This window comes from Hemitrygon akajei, chromosome 6 (assembly GCF_048418815.1).
Source record: "Hemitrygon akajei chromosome 6, sHemAka1.3, whole genome shotgun sequence".
Classification (NCBI taxonomy): domain Eukaryota; kingdom Metazoa; phylum Chordata; class Chondrichthyes; order Myliobatiformes; family Dasyatidae; genus Hemitrygon; species Hemitrygon akajei.
The window spans coordinates 42671257-42689226 of NC_133129.1; the positions used below are offsets into that span (position 1 = coordinate 42671257).

The window sequence follows — 17970 nt, forward strand, 5'->3', positions numbered from 1 at the left end:
TTATTGCTTTTAACAATAATTAAAAATAGCTCCGTGGTATAAAAGATCAGCACCAGTGACTAATATGTCAAACATTCCCAGTTGTGAATTGAAAGGATCCAGTTTCATAAAATATTTAATGTGGTGAGTTTAATAATACATATTATTTGTTATTGCTGCTTGTCAATGGTGCAAAATCTTGTTCTCTTTTCCTCTTTCAAATCATTGACAGCCAACGTACTTAGAGTTCCAGCTTGTAAATATGTTGTGGCTGCAAGTTTGTTCAAAATGAATCCTGCACTTGCATAAAATATCATAAAGCCAAAGAAATTCAAATGGAAACCAATAAAGCAGAAATAGGACTATGGTCAGAAAAATAAAATGTTTCAAAACAGCATTGAAACCAATAGGCATCTAGAGCTTACTCTGCCATAACTTGAGGGCATAGCAGCCTTAAAATGTTCTTGAAAAGTGCAACATCCTCTGTGACTCCAGGGAATCCTTGACCCACATCTGCTCAAAGCAGAGAAGGTGCATTTGGGGGGGTGTATTGAGAAACCTCAGCCATGCATTGTGAGCACACAAATCCTACATAAATGGAGGAAGTACCTGCTCTCCTGCCCCAGGACAGGAGGAACAATACAAAGCAGTTCAGGCCATTCGGCCCACAATGTTGTGCCAACCTTTTAACCTACTCTAAGATCAATCTTGTGCTTCTCTCCCACATAGCCCTCCATTTTGCTTTCATCCATATGTCTATGTAAATACCTCCACACTCTGTTTTTAAAAAAAAAAATCTCTCACATCCCCTCACTTAACATTCTGGCATTAGCACTCTGTATGGAAAAAAAACCTGACAGCTCCCCCCCCCCCCCCCCCAAAATACTTTCCTCCAATTTCTTTAAAATAACACACTCTCGTATTAGCCACTTCTGCCTTGGGAAAACAGGTGCTGGCTGTCCACTCTATCTAGGCCTCCTACCTTCTTCTACATGTCTGTCATCACCTCTGATTCTCCTTCACTCCAAGAGAAAAGTTCTAGCTCACTGAACCCTTCCTCACAGTACATGCTCTCTATTCCAGGCACCACTCTGGTAAATCTCATCTGCAATCTCTAAACTTCCACATCCTGAGGTGACCAGAACTGAACACAATCGTCCGTGTGGTCTAACCAGAGTTTTCTAGAGCTGCAACATTGTCTCGTGGTTCTAGGACTCAAATCCCCTGACTATTGAGGGCCAAGACACCATACACCACCTTAACCACCCTATCAACTTGCCCAGCAAATTTAAGGGATTTATGGATGTGGACTCCAAGATTCTGAAGTTTCTCCACATTAAGAATCCTGCCATTAATCTTGAACTTTGCAAAGTGTATTACTTCACATTTTTGTGGATTGAACTCCATCTGCCACTTCTCAGCCAAGCTCTGCATCCTGTCAATGTCTCCACGTCATTCTCAACATCTGAGGAACCACAAAACCAGAGTGAAATCATGTCATCGTAAAGCCCAACAAGGGAATGCCGAAGAAGAATATACAAACAGGCATATGCCATTGACTCTCAGGCCTTTTCTGTCATTCAAATGATCTGGTCTGGCCAACTCTTTTCACCTGCATTGATACGGTGTTAATATAAACATTTTTGTTTGGCTTTGAAATTAATGAGATTCTATTTATCAATTTGTTATACTCTATCAAATGACAATTGACTTGTATTTAAGCTAAACACAAATACTCCTTTCAGTTGTTTTAGTTCCTCATAAAGCAATGCACCTTTCTGGAAATTCATTGGAAAAATTACTGCAGTCCTAACATCTGCTTGAAAAAAAAAGAGGATACAGTTAAAGGAACTGGCAGAAAGGGATGAAATGGATACCAAAAACAGAGTGGGCTTCATACAGTGAACAATATAAACCATTCCACTTGTGTTCAGGTCCATAAAAAGGGTATATCAACTTGACATAGCTATTTACAGATAATGAATTTGAGAGATTTCTTTCAGCAGTGCAGAACATGTCAAGATGGAATTATTGAAACAGAAATTACAGATGTATTTAGTAGATAGTTTGATGCATAAAGGAATAAGAGCAAGAATGGACTGTTCAGCACTTGAATTTGTTCTGCTTTACAGCTCAATCCTCTGTATAACTGAAGCATTACTTCCACATTCAGCAAATACCAACCTCACCTTGGATACCTGCTTTGTAAAGTATAAGATTTTCATGAATCAGAGTTGATGGATTAAATTGTACTAACATAGGTACAGTAAAAAGTGAACAAAGTATTTTACTGCCCAAAATGCATACTTATAGTCAGCATTTAATATACTTAAGTTATTGTCAGAATCCAAATAGCTTGTAAAGGGTTTATAACTTGTACTCAAAGCATCCTGTTGAAGAAAGTGACAAACACACTGATCAGGTCTTCGAGCTTGATGAGTGGGAAATCTTTCTCCCTGGTCCTTCTATACTCCAGTAGGAGTTCCGACCAAAGCTGTTGGGAAAGGTGTTCCAGTAGGTGACAATGTTTGCTTGATGGTGGGTAGCTGTCACCCTGCTGGAACAATCCCAAAGCAAAGATAAGAGAGTAATTGTGATGGGGTGAAGTGTTGGTGGGAATAGAACTATAGTATTTGCAAGCAGAATTCCAGGGAAGGGATGGAGGAAGAAGCCTATTCTAGAGTAGATCCAATCTATCCTTCCTGCTTGAAGAATACCTTCAGGTCCTGCTGACAACATGGAACCATAAAAACATAAATGGATCTGGATTGCACTGCCCCTTCAGCAGATTTTGTTGATTGGTAAATATGCTAAAGTCAAAATGGTGTTATTTGTATATAATAAGCTTAATAAGCTGGTAAGGAAGGCGGGCTCTGTCGTGGGCAAAGTACTGGAGAGTTTAACATCGGTAGCTGAGCGAAGGGCACTGAGTAGGCTACGGTCAATTATGGAAAACTGAACATCCTCTACATAGCACCATCCAGAGACAGAGAAGCAGTTTCAGCGACAGGTTACTATCGATGCAATGCTCCTCAGACAGGATGAAGAGGTCAATACTCCCCAATGCCATTAGGCTTTACAATTCAACCGCCAGGACTTAAGAACTTTTTAAAAGCTATTATTAATGCTTTTTGAGATAGTGATTTAGATGCATATCATATTTTTTACTGAGTTAAGTATTGTATGTTATTAGTTTTGCTACAACAAGTGTATGGGACATTGGAAAAAATGTTGAATTTCCCCATGGGGATGAATAAAGTATCTATCTATCTATCTATCTATCTATCTATCTATCTATCTATGTGGTTGACATTAAAATTGGACACTCTGCTCCTCTTGCATGTTTGAACTTCACATGTCTAGTTTATTCATGTTCAATGAGTAGAATGAAAAACTGCATGAACATTAACCTTTCTCACCTACCCAACCTATTCCCAAAATACAAGCCCTTTGGCTCACAATGTTGTGAAGATCTTTGAACCCACACACTTGCAATAGAGTCATAGAACACAACAGCACAGTAGCAGGCACTTCAGCCCATTTAGTGCTGACCATTAATCACCCAAATCCTGTTGATTTGCACCCAAACCATAAGCCCTCCATACTCCTCCCATCCATGTACCTATCCCAAATTTCTCTTAAATATTGAAATCAACTCTGCATCCACCACTTATGCTGTCAGCTCATTCCACACTCTTACCACCTTCTGAGTGTACTCTTTAAACATTTCACCTTTCACTTTTAACCCATGACCTCTAATTTGTTTTATAATTTTATTACATTGTTGAGTTATCCTCCATATAACTACTCAACAATGTATCCACTTAAATCTTACCACTGATGCATTGTAAGCTTGTGCACATATGTTACATGTTAAAACAATGTGGGACAGCAGAAACCTGATTGGATGAGGATGAACCAATCAGGAGGAACAGATGCCGGGGGTATAAATACCATTGAACTAGACATGCCCAGGCATCATCCTTGATGAAGATGGCAGAGTTTGTCATTGAAATGTCGGTCAAAATCAATACCTGTACCTGGCTGGAATCATGATAAAAGTTTATGTTACACATTATTTTACATACTGTTTAGAGGTAACATTTATTGATAAAACAGCATTTTTTTAAAATTGTTTATTGTTACACATATTGTCCCAGTAATGAACAAAATTACTGCTGTATTTTCTATAAACAGTTGTATATTTTGTTAAATTCTTCTATTTACAAATGTACACACATACATTTTACAATATGTATGTTTCACCTTAGTGATTGAATCTTGCTTTACCTAAAGTCTTATTTTTGGTCCCGCATATGTTTATTTTCTCATTTAGGAGTTGTCTCACTTTGCAGATGTGTTTGCAGCACGCTTACTAGTCAACCACCTCATACGGCCACTAACAGATATAGGTGGAACATACCCCAGAATGTGGACTCCTTTTAACATGTGCCTATTTAATTGCTGAAAAGAAGCCCTGTCCACATTAATATTTACACAGAATGCTGCTGACTCATATGGATGAATCAGTTTCAGCATGCACATGTTGTGTTTGCTTCTATTTATGACACAGAAAATAAATGTGTGATATGTAATTATTTAGCCAGAGGGTGGTGAATCTGTGAAATTCACTGCCACAGATGGTTGTGGAGGTCAAGTCATTGGGTAGATTTAAAGCAGAGGTTGAAAAGTTCTTGATTAATCAGGGTGTCAAACGTTATGGAGAGAAGGCAGGAGAATGAGGTGGAGAGGGTGATAAATCAGCCATGATGGATTGGCAAAGGAGACTTGCTGGGCCAAATAGCCTAATTCTGGAGTTTGGGGAGCTTTGGCAGTCTCAGACTCTAATCACAGCAACAATCAACAAAGCAATGGAATGCCGAAACATAAAAGGATAGAAGTTTAAGGGAATTATTATCCAAATGATTAGTGTTCTGGACAGCCTGTGTATTGGCACTGTTCCAGTTCTAGGTACAGAGAAACAAAGGAGCTACTGAAGGCATTGGAGGTATTCCAGTGAAGAAGTGTGCAGCTGCTGGCTAGCATCAGTGGCCAGAGTGCAAAAACACAACGTGATTTGAATTTTCAGAGGGAAGAAAAGGCACAAGTGGATATCAAAATGGTTAATTATTTGTGAGAATAAAATATATAAACATTCTGTAATCTAAATTGTAAGAACTTGGCAAGTGGCCTCAAATCGATCAAACAAAAGATAAATGTGTGACTAAAAACAATAAGTGTCACATGATCAATATATGGAAATAGACTCTGAAGAATAATGAAGGTAAAACATAAGCATTCATTAAAAATATTTAATGTGGCACAATTGGGGACATCACGTCTGAATGAAAGATGAGACAAATATTTTTCCTCATCCATGACTATCATGTGATTGTGTTTAGAACTCTTGTTCAGAACAATAGAGCACAGATAGGGGTTGTTACACTGGATACTGATGTGGGAAAAATGTAATTAGTGTTTATTGCCACATGAATTATTGTGAAATATGGAAATATATTTGACATAGTTAACATATTTTAGAAAAGAAAATTAATTTAACCACATTAATCTGGTTGCAGGTAGAAGAAAAGATCTTGGCAAAGTTATAGATTAAAATATTAATTCAATATATACACAATGACATGACAATGAATTTCCACCTCACAAAAGTTTGTTGAATGGATTTGTTACTTCACTGGGAAAGGTTTTTCCTTCTTAAGAAATATTAATAGAATATGTAAACTGTTATTATCACTTGCCTTAATGCTGCAAATGTCATTTACCTGAAATGCTGTCAAATTAACAGAAAAAAATTTCCCTAATCCTTGCACGAATCTGCAACTTAGAGGAAAAAACAATGTGGTAAACCAAAGGCATAATTACATGTAAAATTATATCTTTAGGTTAATTATTATAGAAACAAAGATTTTTGCATTTGTTTCTCTTGACAAAAGTTCTTTTCCTCTGTGTGACTCATTGACTTCTGGAATGGCAGTAAAATATCTTGAAATTCAGAAATCTGTGCAATTCTCTTTGTTGATGGGACACCGCTATGATGATTCTGAATGAACTGAATTTTCCTGCATACTGTATTTCCTGCTTTATGTAGGATTTATATTACATTGTAACATGGTCACTTGAATTAAAATAGAATCTCTTAATGGCTTGAGTCATAAGTTAGAATGAAGTTGACAAGAAAGATGTCCTTTCACCTTTAAAGGTCAGAAGGTGGTCGTAGACCTTTATAATTGGATTCATCTAAAGATTTCCAGTACTTGTAGTTCTCAGTTAAGTGGTGTATTAAATTGGGCAGGTTTGCAAATGCTGAAAGGAAAATAGTTAACATTTCATGAAAACGATCAATAAATTATTTAAAAATACTTAATTCACTATTAATCTTTTCCATAAAAAGAAATAATGATAAGCTGGACCTTTCAATTTATGAAATATAGTATTTACATTAAGGCAACTTAAAATGAAAATATTTGCAATGTTTAACAACACTGAGATTTTCATTTAGGATTATTCTCTTCAGTTCCAACCACCAACCAACCCTGCTAAGTGAAAAAGCAAATCTTATGCTTCCAAATTTCTGCCAAAAGTGTTCTACTGCTAGATGAAATATAAAAACTGTTTGGGGTGATCACCTCCTTCCCTGTGTGTATCTTTGTGTCTGGGATCTAACTTATACTTGTATGCAAGGGTTGTAACCAAACACACCGATGTGGGCAAAATTTGATAAGATCTGCATATTTTTTTCTCTTTGATATAACCCGTGGCATTCCTTGAGAAACATGTTAAAAGTTATTTTGCTAAATAATAACTTCTCTTGAATGCATAATAGCTGGACAACATACTAATGTAAATCATGTTTTTCAATTTCTCTTACATTCTGCTTTAAGCTGCCATAATTTCATCTGAGCAATAAATCCCTACTAGTACATACAGACAGAATTTCCAGCCTGCCTCACACTAGGTTGCACTGACACCAGGTTGGCAGAATTCGTATGCATTAAATACATTCAGTGAGAAGTACACTCAGTGACCACTTTATTATGTATAGGAATGGAACCAGGTGTGGTCTTCTACCATTGTAACCCATCCAGTTCAAGGTTTTCTGTATTGTGCATTCAGAGCTCTTCTACACACCATTGTTGTAAAGTGTGGTTATACATGTTACTATCATCTTCCTGTCAGTTTAAAGCAGTCTGGCTATTCTCTGATCTGCCTCATTAACATAGCATTTTCACCTACAGAATTGCCACTTACTGGAGGACTTTTTTTTTGCTTCTTGCACCATTCTCTGTAAACTCTAAGAGACTGTCGTGTGAAAATCCTAGGATCAGCTTTTTTGGGGATACTCAAGCCACTCTGTTAGGCACCAATAATTCCACGTTAAAAGTCAATTAGATTACATTTCTTCCCCATTCTGTTGTTTGCTCTGAACACCAACTGTATTTCTTGATCCTGTCTGCAAGCCTTTATGCATTGAATGCTGGCACATGCTGATTAGATATTTGCATTAATAGGCAGGTGTACAGCTGTACCTAATAAAGTGGCCACTGAGTGTATTTATCCTAAAACAGTGTGGGAATCATATAGTGAGTTGGTATTTACTTATAAATTTAAAAACAAATGCAATTCTTACCGTCCCAAGCATCAAACATATCATTTATAAAATAGTCGATAAATGAGATCTGAGATTTTGGAATACTGCATGTATTCCTGTCAAAGACTGGCATCACAACTGGGAGACCTTGGCTTTTCTCCTCATCTGTCTGTTGATAAAAAAATGTATTTATTAATTCAAAAGTGATTGTCACACCAATATAGTAAAGAGGACAATGTGTCAACACACAAGATATGAAGTGTATAGTTTTAGTTTCTTCAAGGTGATGGCCAGTAACAGGATCATGATGGGCAAAATTGATGGATTTAAGCCAACTGAAGAATTTTCTAACTCTGACATCCAATAACAAGAAGGGATTGCCCTCTAAACCACACACGGTAGAAAATTAGGCTGAGTGTAAACCCACTGGAAGTATGAACTAGAAAATATTAATTATTCTTTGATGAAAACAAGCACATGAGGTTATGCTGTAATACAGATCAAATGCACCGGTTTACTTTAGTGCTCCATTTTCACATTTTTAACTTGGCTCTAAGTGTTGCTGCCTTCTTTATTTTCATGGACTCTTGTTTATTTCTGACCCTTTACTCAAATAACTATTTCATGGATTCAGGTGCAATTGCAACATTTAAGAGAAGTTAGATTAAGTACATGGATGAGAGGGGTATGGAGGGCTATGGTCACGATGTGGGTTGTTGGGACTGGGCAGAATAACAGTTCAACAAAAACTAGGTGGGCTGAAGGGCCTCTTTTTGTGCTATAGTGCTCTATGACTATTATTCATGTAATTGACTGCAAGTTTTGGCAGAGGATCAACTGTGAGGGGCAATATATCTAAAGTTGATTCTCTCCTCTAACAGCAACTAAACATGCACATTCATAGCTGTAAGTGATAGGAATAGGAAACTTGGTTGATTTTAAATGCAGGACACTCAGCGAAACTGCAGTGTCCCAAGTTTTCTTGGAACCCAGGCTCTGACTTGCATGGCTAAATTTGGGTAAATTTAAGTACTTTACTCCTCCAGCATAAATATGCAAATAATTGTTACAATCCTTTCAGCTGTTTATACTAACAAGGAATAACAATGACTGTTAATCTACACTGAAACATGACAATGGAAAACAGAAAAATAAGTCTTCTGCAACATGAAAGCATTAAATCTCATACTCAGCTATACTAATTTGAGACAACTAACGTCCATTTAGTCTTAAAAATGTTGAAACATTACAATATTACCTGAGCAAAGTATTCTTCTGAAATTCTTCCTGCCCATTCAATGCACAGGTTGATTGAACGGCAAGGGTTAGCAACGTCAGCGCATTTAATCAACATGCGTTTAATGAGCAGTCTGTTCTCCATTGCATTTTTTATACTGGAAGGGCATTCACCATCACTGCTTTCACTCTGGAACACAAGTGAAAATTAATCCATACATACCAGCATTTAAAAATTTGTGGCAGAATTTAGCTTGCAAAATTGGAGAATAACCCTATAAATTTCATGGAATGATTCTTTGGGAGGTTTTATATATACAATAAAGGCTACTTTTACTCCGAAAAGCTCTGCTTCATACTGGTCTTGCTATTCAGCTGGAGGAAAGTCTAGTACATGGGCAGGTTAGCAGAGAGGCCGTTATTTTCAATAATGAATAGTATTTTCCTATATAAAACAAAATGGTAGCAAATTGAAAATTTAGCAGAGAGCATTATCAGAACTTAGCTAATTGCACTGTTACAAGTTATGTGAAGAACAATGTCTATTACTGCAGTACAGCTCCATTCATATCAATTGGAATTAATTTGATGGGGAAATAGAAAGATAAAATGCTGGAAATTCTCAGCAGGTCAGCCAAAATCAGTGGAAAGAGAAAGAGTTAATATTTTGCAAATCAAAGACCCCTTTCCTCAGATGCATGTTGACTGGTTGAGGATTTTCACTGCTTTCAGTTTTTATTTCGCATCTTAAGCATCTGCAAATTTCAGATTTTAAAATTTGAAACAGATGAAATACTGAAGCTGCTGGAAAGTTGAAATAAAAACAGAAAGATGCTGGAAGTACTCAGTTTAGGGAGGACCTGCAGAATGCGAAACATCATTTAGTTTGCTGACCTATCATCTGAACCATGAAAATATATATAAAATAAGTTTTAAATGACAAAGGGGAAAAGAACAGAGAGAACAAAAGGAAGGGTCTGTGACTGAGTGGGCACCAGGAGATTTTGTAGTGATGAAGTTGAAAGTATAATGTAAAAGCTAGTGAACAATCAAAGGTACAAGAGCTTAAAAAGCTGGAAATACAGAAGTGTCTTCGATTTCAAATGTCAATTCTGTCAATTCCAAATGTCAATCATTCCAGTAGTAAGATGGTGGCATGTTCAGATGCATCAGCCTCTCAGGAGCCAACCAAAGGTGTTTTTTTCTTTGTTAAGTACCGTATGTTTTTTATGATTGCAAGACTATACTGGACTAAAAGAACTTCGGACACAGCAGGTTTAATCAGAATAGAGGGCTGGGGTGTTGGAACAGCCGGCCAACATGTCGGAGAGGGAGGAGTCGACCTTGTGCAGACCATATTGCTGCTTGCTACTTGAAGGTATTGGAATTGGTGCGCAAAGGTGGCATGCAGTGAAACTCTGAGTGATTGTCTTGGATGTTCCTCTTGCGATCACAAGACCCTGTTGAACATTGATAATGTAAGATGTCACAGGCCTTTTTTCCTTGTTTTGTAGTGTGATGGACAGCGTGGGAGCTGTGTAGCCTTGGTTGTAACAAGGACTAGGCCTCAAGTTGTGGGCTTGCCTGCTGCTGCAGTCCAGGTGAGGAGACACCATTTGGTGGCTGGCCTCTCCTGTTAGTGCTGTCCTCCAGTGTTCAATCGGTGGAGTGACAGGCTGAATTGCTGGGAACTGTACTAACAATATGCAGGACATGTCGCTCAGGGACTTGGACTATGTATGTTATTTTTTTGCATGATGTTTTTGCTCACTGTTGTGAATGTGTTTTGTATGCTTTGCACCTTGGTCCAGATGTACACTGTTTCATTTGGCTGTGGTTGAGTAATAATGAAACTTGATTTGATTTGATTTGTTTTTCTTGCCATACACTCTGCATAGCTTGCTGAGTGTTTCCAGCATTTTCTCTTTTTATTTTGAATCTTAACATATGTACTGATCATTTTGATTTTCAATAACTTAAGATATGTCTGGGATAGAATAAATAAGAGGAGACAAATTATATCTGGCATTGTCTTAAGAGGGGAGAAAGAACAAAACTAAATATAGGCAACATAAGATGCAGGGTGGAATGGTTGATTATCTGAAATTATTATTCAACAAATTCCCCTGCAAATCTCCCCTGATTGTAATCCGTGCTCTCTGAAAGATATTCTACCTAATCTTCCTTGGAAGCATCTCCAAAATCCACAGTTTTTACCACCTAAAGAACAAGGGAATTAAGCACATGGGAATACTGTCATTCCAGTTTTTCCTCCATCGCAATTTGGAGATACTTGTTGGTAAATTCTTACTTACAATATTAGTCGGGCACCAAGCAGGATAATGGAACATAGGAATTTAGGAATACAAGTGCACAGGAGGGGTTGTGAGAAAAGCATTTAGCATGCTGGCCATCGTCTGTCAGGGCACTGACTATTGCAGTTGGAACATTATGCTGTAGTTGTATAAGTTATTGGTGAAGCTGCACTTGTAGTACTCTGCATAGAAAAGACAAAGTAGGAAGAGTTCAGAGAAGATTTATGATGATGTTGACAAGCATAGAGGACTGAGTTATAGGAAGAGGCTGGTCTTTATTCCTTTATTCAAACATAGGAGAATGAGGGGTGACTTTAAATTATGAGAGGTGTAGATGAGGTGGATGTTAATTTTCTTTTCCCCAGGACCAGGGAGCCCAAAATTATGGGACAGGGATTTAAGGTGAGGGGGAAAGATTTGAAAGAGATGATATTTTCATGCAGGGGGTGTTAAGTATATAGAAAGAGGTATCAGAAGAAGTGTTTGATGTAGGTACATTAGTGTCATTTAAGCATTTGGATAGTACCTAGAGAGGCTTGGAGAAATATGAGCTGCTAAACCCAGGGAATTTGGTCTAGCTGTGTGGGCATTGTGTTCACCTTAGATTTGTTGGGCTGTTGGGTCTATAATTGTACCGTATTGTTCCATGGTTCTGTAATATAGTAGAAGCAACCTCACATTAATTAATTACCTCCCCCATCACACCCCACCCTTAACCTTCTCAGGAAATTAAGGGCATGCTAAAGTTGTTGGCCTTGCAGGTCTGCCTGCACGTCAACATTCTTTCAATAACTTCCCTCTAAAGTATTGATACCTGACTCAAGGGCAAAATAAAAACTATTATGGGAGTCTGTGCATATGTATAAAGCTACACAGCAATCTAAAGCCTCAAGCAATATTATTAAAAATGAGCAAGAAGCTTGTTCAGTTTATAATCAAAAATCAATAACCTCTAAGATTAAATTTCTGCATTGAATCAATTATGTCATTTCAATATGGATAAAAATTATGGAATTAATTGATCTTGGGAGGGAGCTATGTCAATCGCAACCATTAATTGTACTAGTGCATTCTATGTCAGTGATACATGATGTTCACATTGAAGATGCTAAGGTCAGGCCTTACATTTAAGCTGGTTTCTTCCAGAGATGTCATGGGTTTATTGATACTGTTCACAAATTTGTTCACATGTTCAAAATGCTTTGTCATCTCTGTTGCCAAAACCATGTCAATGATTGCCTGTCGCAAAGTTCGAAACTGATTCCTGCAAAAAAAAATTGATGAATGATTACAAACTGCCATTTTGTTCCTGGTGATACAAGAGACGGCAGATGCTGGAACCTGAAGCAGAAAACAAGCTAACTGCTAGAAGAGCTTAGCGGGTTAGGCAGCATTTGTGGAGAGGAACAGACAGTTAGATGACCCTTCATATGGACTCATCCCAGCCTGAAATGTTGACTGTCTATTGACTCCACAGATGCTGCCTGACCTGTTGAGTTTCTCCAGCAGTTTGTATTTTGTTCTAGCTTATACATTGCTAAAACTGCGATAATGTTGAATTCCAATTTTTATCTTCTGTTATCTAGTAATTACTAGGAAGGATGTGGCAGCATTTGAGAGACTTCAGACAGATTACATTATAGGAAGATGTGGTTGTGCTAGAAAAAGCACAGAGGAGATTAACTGGGATGTTGCCTGGACTGGAGGGCATTTGTTATGGCAAGAGATTGGATAGGCTGAAGGGTGACCTGATAGACATATATAACATTTTAAGAGTAAAAGAAAGGGAAGATGGTCAGATTTTTTTGCATGAAAGGGGCACCAATACAGTAATTAAAAGGTGAGAGGGAAGTTTTAAAGAAGATTTGAGAGGGAAAGCATTTTTTCCCAACAGAGTGGCTAATATTTAGAATGCGCCGATAGATGTAATGATTATATATAAAATAGTTTAGATAGTAATTTAAATAGACAAGGCGTAGGAGCTAACACTTAACGGTGCCATATACAATGTGAATTTAAATACAAAAATTTGAGTTCCCTATCAACATCTAATCATTGTTCAAGAGATTTGATGGATCAGCTGATGTTTTTCTGCCTGCCATTTCAGAAGTGGAAGTAGAACAGTACAGCACAGGATCAGGCCCTGCCGACCACAATGTTGTGCTGAACTGATTAAAACAGTAATTAAATTTTAACCAATCATCTCTACGTACACAATGTGAATATCTCTCCATTCTCTGCACATGCCTATCTAGGAGCCTCTTAAATGTCTCCATCATATTTGCCTCCACCAGCACCTCATGAATCACGTTCCAGGTACCCACTACTCTCTGTGTACAAGACTTGCCCCAGACACCTCCTTTCAACCTACCCTCTCTTAAATGCATATTTGTCAATTGACAACTTCAGCTACGTAGGCCCTACACTCTAGAATTCACCCTATAGATATTTCCCTCCTCCTTTAGTTCAAAGTTCAAAGTAGATTTATTAACTAAGTACATATATGTAATCATGTACAACCTTGAGATTAGTTTACTTGTGGACATTCAAAGTAAATACAAAAAGACACATCAGAATCAATGAAAAACCACACACAACAATTCAGACAAAACAACCCATGTGCAACAGTGCAAATATTAAAAAAACAAAATAAAAGTAATAAATAAGCAATAAGTATTGAGAACATGAGATGAAACACCCTTGAAAGTGAGTCCACAGATTTTGGAAACAGCTCAGTGTTGGGGTGAATGAAGTTGATTGAAGTTAGTCCCTCTGGTTCAAGAGCCTGATGGTTAACCTGGTGGTGGGTGTCCTGAGGCTTCTGTACCTCCTTCCTGATGCCAGCAGCGAGAAGAGAGCATTACCTAGATGGTGGAGAGTCCTTGATGATGGATGCTGCTTGCCTGTGACAGCACTCCATGTAGATGTATTCAGGGGTGGGGAGGGCATTACCCGTGATGAATTGGGCTGTATCCACTACTTCTTGTAGGCTTTTTGGAAACATACCAGGCTGTGATGCAGCCAGTTAATTATACTCCCCATCGCACATCTTTAAAAATTTGTCAAAGTTTTAGATGATTAGTAGTATCCAAGACACTTTCAAAGAGCAGTGCCTCAGAAAGGCAGTGTCCTTTATTCAGGACTCCCATCACCCAGGACATGCCCCCTTATCATTGTTACCATCAGGAAGGAGGTACAGAAACCTGAAGGTACACACTCAGCAATACAGCAACAGCTTCTTCCCCTCTGCCATCCGATTTTTAAATGGACACCCCATGAACACGACCTCACTTTTTAAAAATTATTTCTACTTTTGCACTACTATTTTTAATTATTTAATATGCATATTACTGTAATTCATTTAATAAATTTCACGCCATATGATGGTAATATTAAACTTAATTCTCATTTTGACATGCCGAATCTTTGCAAACTTTGCCATACTTCCTTTGTAATTGCACTTACATGGTGGACCCAGGATCCACTGAAATGATAACACGGGAATTTAAGTTTGCTGACCCTCTTCACTTCTGAACTCTTGATGAGAACTAGCTCATGGACCTCCCAGCTTCATCCTTCAATACTTAGTTCCTTGTTCTTGCTGACATTGATTGAGTGGTGGTTGTTGTGGCACCTCTCAGCCTGACTTTCAATCTCCCTCGTATATTCTGATTTGTCATCACCTTTGATTCTGCCAACGACATTGTCAGCAAACTTAAATATGGCATTAGAGCTTTGCTTAGCCTAATAGTCATAGGTATATAGCGAATAGAGGGGACTAAGCTCACAGCCCTATGGTGTACCTGTGTGATAGTAATTGTCAAAGAGATGTTGTTGCCAATCTGAATTGACTATGATCTGCAAGTAAGGAAATTGAGGATCCAATTGCACAAGGAGGTATTGAGGTCTAGGTCTTGGAACTTGCTGATTAGTTTTGAGGAGACGATAATATTGAATGCCAAACTGTAGTTAATGAAGAGCATCCAGACGTATGCATCTTCACTGTCCAGGTGCCAGGTGTTCCGGGATTGAGTGAAGAGTCAATGAAATGGCATCTGTTGTTAACCTATTGTGCCGGTAGGCAAACTGGAGCAGGTCCAAGCCACTCCTCAGGCAGGAATTGCTAGGTTTCATCACCAGCCTTTGCTTTAAGTGGGTGAGTACCTCCAACAGCCGAAGTGAGAAAGTTAAAGATATCAGTGAACATTCCAGTTAGTTGATCAGCACAAGTCTTTAGTACTCAGTCAGGTACCCAGTCTTGCCTGGATGCTTTCCGTGGGTTTACCCTTCTGAAGGATGCTCTTATGTTGGCCTCAGAGACTGATATCATAGGGTCGTCAGGGGCTGTGGGAGTTTGTGAAAGTGCATCCATGTTTTGACGATCAAAGCAAGCATAAAAGGCATTGAGCGAATCTGGGAATTAAACCTTGTTGTAACCTATGTTGCTTGGTTTAACTTTGTAGGAGGTAACACACAAAACTGCTGGAGGAACTCAAAAGGTCAGGCAGCATCTATGGAAAAAAAGCACAGTTGACATTTTGGGCTGAAACCCTTCAACTGTACTCTTTTCCATAGATGCTGCCTGGATGCTGAGTTCCTCCAGCATTTTGGATTTTCAGCATCTGCAGATTTTCTCTTCTTTGTAGGAGACAGTGACATTCAAGCCCTGCCACAATTGTCGAGCATCCTTCATTAATTCAAGTTTGGTCCAGAATTGCCACTTTGTGAGATGGCTTTCCGAAGGTCATTCCTGGAACTCTTGTATTTTACTTGGTCACCAGGCCTGAACACTACTGATCTGACCCTTAATAGTTTATGGATCTCTTGGTTCATCAAGGCCTTCCAGTTGGGAAGATTCTAAATGATTTTGTGGGGACACATTTTGTCTACAACTGTTTTAATAAAGACTATGACAACCAGGGTGTATTTATCAGATCTGCAGATGAGTCCTTGAACTCAGCCAAGTCCACCGACTTGAAGCAATCCCAGAGCCACTCCACTGACCCCGCGACCACCTCTTTATTGTCCTAATATCTGGAAATTTGCTCTTTAGCTTCTGCCTGTATGTAGGTAGAGGGACAGCCAAGTGATCAGACTTACCGAAATACATTCCTTATTTTAGTATAACAGTGGTCTAGTGTGTTAGGACTCCTTGTGCTGTAGGTGTTATGTTGATGATAATTGGGCAGAACTTTATTCAAACAAGCCTGATTGAAGTCGTTAAAAATGATTTGAAGGGTGCCAGGGTAGGCTGTTTCTTGTTTACTAATCACTACACTGAATACCTCAAGTGCTTAGCAACAGTCTTTGGTGGGATGTAATGACTATCATCAGTAAGGTGGTATTCAATGACTATCATCCAGTAGCACTTACGTCCACTGCGATGAAGTGCTTCAGAGGTTTGTGATGAAACATATCAACTCATTTAAAAGGAACTTCTGCATTTTTAATATCTCTTTCCTGAGGTAAGTTGTGATACTGCAGAGAGATAAGGAGATGGGTATAGGGTACATCATTGACGTCATAGGGTACCCCTAAGAGACATCATTGACGTCGACTGAAATGGCCTCCTTCAGTGTCATAACAAGCAAGTGCTGGGTTCTGTACAGCTAGGTAATTGAAGTACCCCCAGGAGAGCAAAAACAAAAGAGCAAGTCCTGATGAAGGGTCTTGGCCCGAAATATCGACTGTTCATCCCCCTCCATAGATGCTTTCTGACCTGCTGAGTTCCTCCAGTATTTTGTGTGTGTTGCTCAAGATATTCAGCATCTGCAGAATCTCTTGTGACCATATCTTAGATCCTTATTGCAAACCAGTTGAGTTTTGACCATCACTCTGTAACATAACAAACTAAATTTATGTACCAATTGGCACTGAGGGGTTTTGGAAGCTGGAAGATCTATTGATCAGTAAATCTAACCTTTCAATGTTCTTAAAAATGTTGCTCTTTTTGTCTCCTGCTGTAAGCTGGAAGGCCAGGGCTGCATGGTGACTTTCCAGAACTGCTGTGTCGTTGTAGAGGACTGCGAGCTCACTTCCTGCATTACACAGGAAGGAGTTGGTGCGACCTGGGTGGTCCACATCATGTACTGTGGCTGCAATCAGGGTTGCCACCTCATCCATCTTGTCCAAACTCGCCTGCGAATAACGTTGAAAGGAAGCATTAGTGCTTAGTATCAGTGAAGTTCTAACAATTGCCCAATAATGATAAATTCACTACCGACCATAAACAAAAGCATATACATTAGTCTTATACAATAATGAACCAATACCATTTTGTCTGTTTAGTATGAAGCTGAATTGCTAGTTCAATACTTAACCCAACACGAATGGAAAACGTGCAAGGAACCTGCCAGATTCAAAATAAATACTCTGTTACCTAGATTGATTATTATTCTGATATGGACTGGCACAAATCTGTCTGCTTAAACCAATGAAAAATCAGTCCCTGACACATCAAATACAAAATAAATGTCAATGATCAAGCCATAAAGGTTACAACATTCTGCTTATGCATTAGTATTTTAGAATTTCTTGCAGTATGATCTTGCAGACGATTGCATTACTAACTTTACACTAACTGACACAACTGGAGTCATTTTCCAAGCAGGATATCCTATTCATCCTGCTTTTATGACTTATGGTCACCCCTTCTGACCTTTATGTAGAAGCTCAGAAATGCCAGAAAAACAACCAAGAGTGGACAACTGGCAAATTTCACTCTCTTATATAACTATAGAAGGAAATGGGTTAAGATAGATACTATATGCTGTCTCTGTGTTTTATCTTGATTCCTGTCTACCCTCTCCAAATAAAATGATTACTTATCTC

At 38.4% G+C, this 17970-nt stretch overlaps 1 protein-coding gene across 7 annotated transcripts in view; it reads right to left on the minus strand.

The window, feature by feature from the left end:
• Nucleotides 1-848: 848 nt before the first annotated feature.
• Nucleotides 849-17970, minus strand: part of pde8b (phosphodiesterase 8B) — a 272856-nt gene continuing 255734 nt past the window's right edge. For all 7 annotated transcript variants that reach the window (XM_073048236.1, XM_073048238.1, XM_073048239.1 and 4 more), the window contains 5 exons: nt 17060-17277; nt 12265-12403; nt 8847-9014; nt 7628-7757; nt 849-6303 (listed from right to left, as the gene is read on the minus strand). In XM_073048236.1, coding sequence (XP_072904337.1) covers nt 6194-6303; nt 7628-7757; nt 8847-9014; nt 12265-12403; nt 17060-17277 — 765 coding nt within the window. In that variant the 3' untranslated portion in view covers nt 849-6193. The remainder of the gene's footprint in view (nt 6304-7627; nt 7758-8846; nt 9015-12264; nt 12404-17059; nt 17278-17970) is intronic.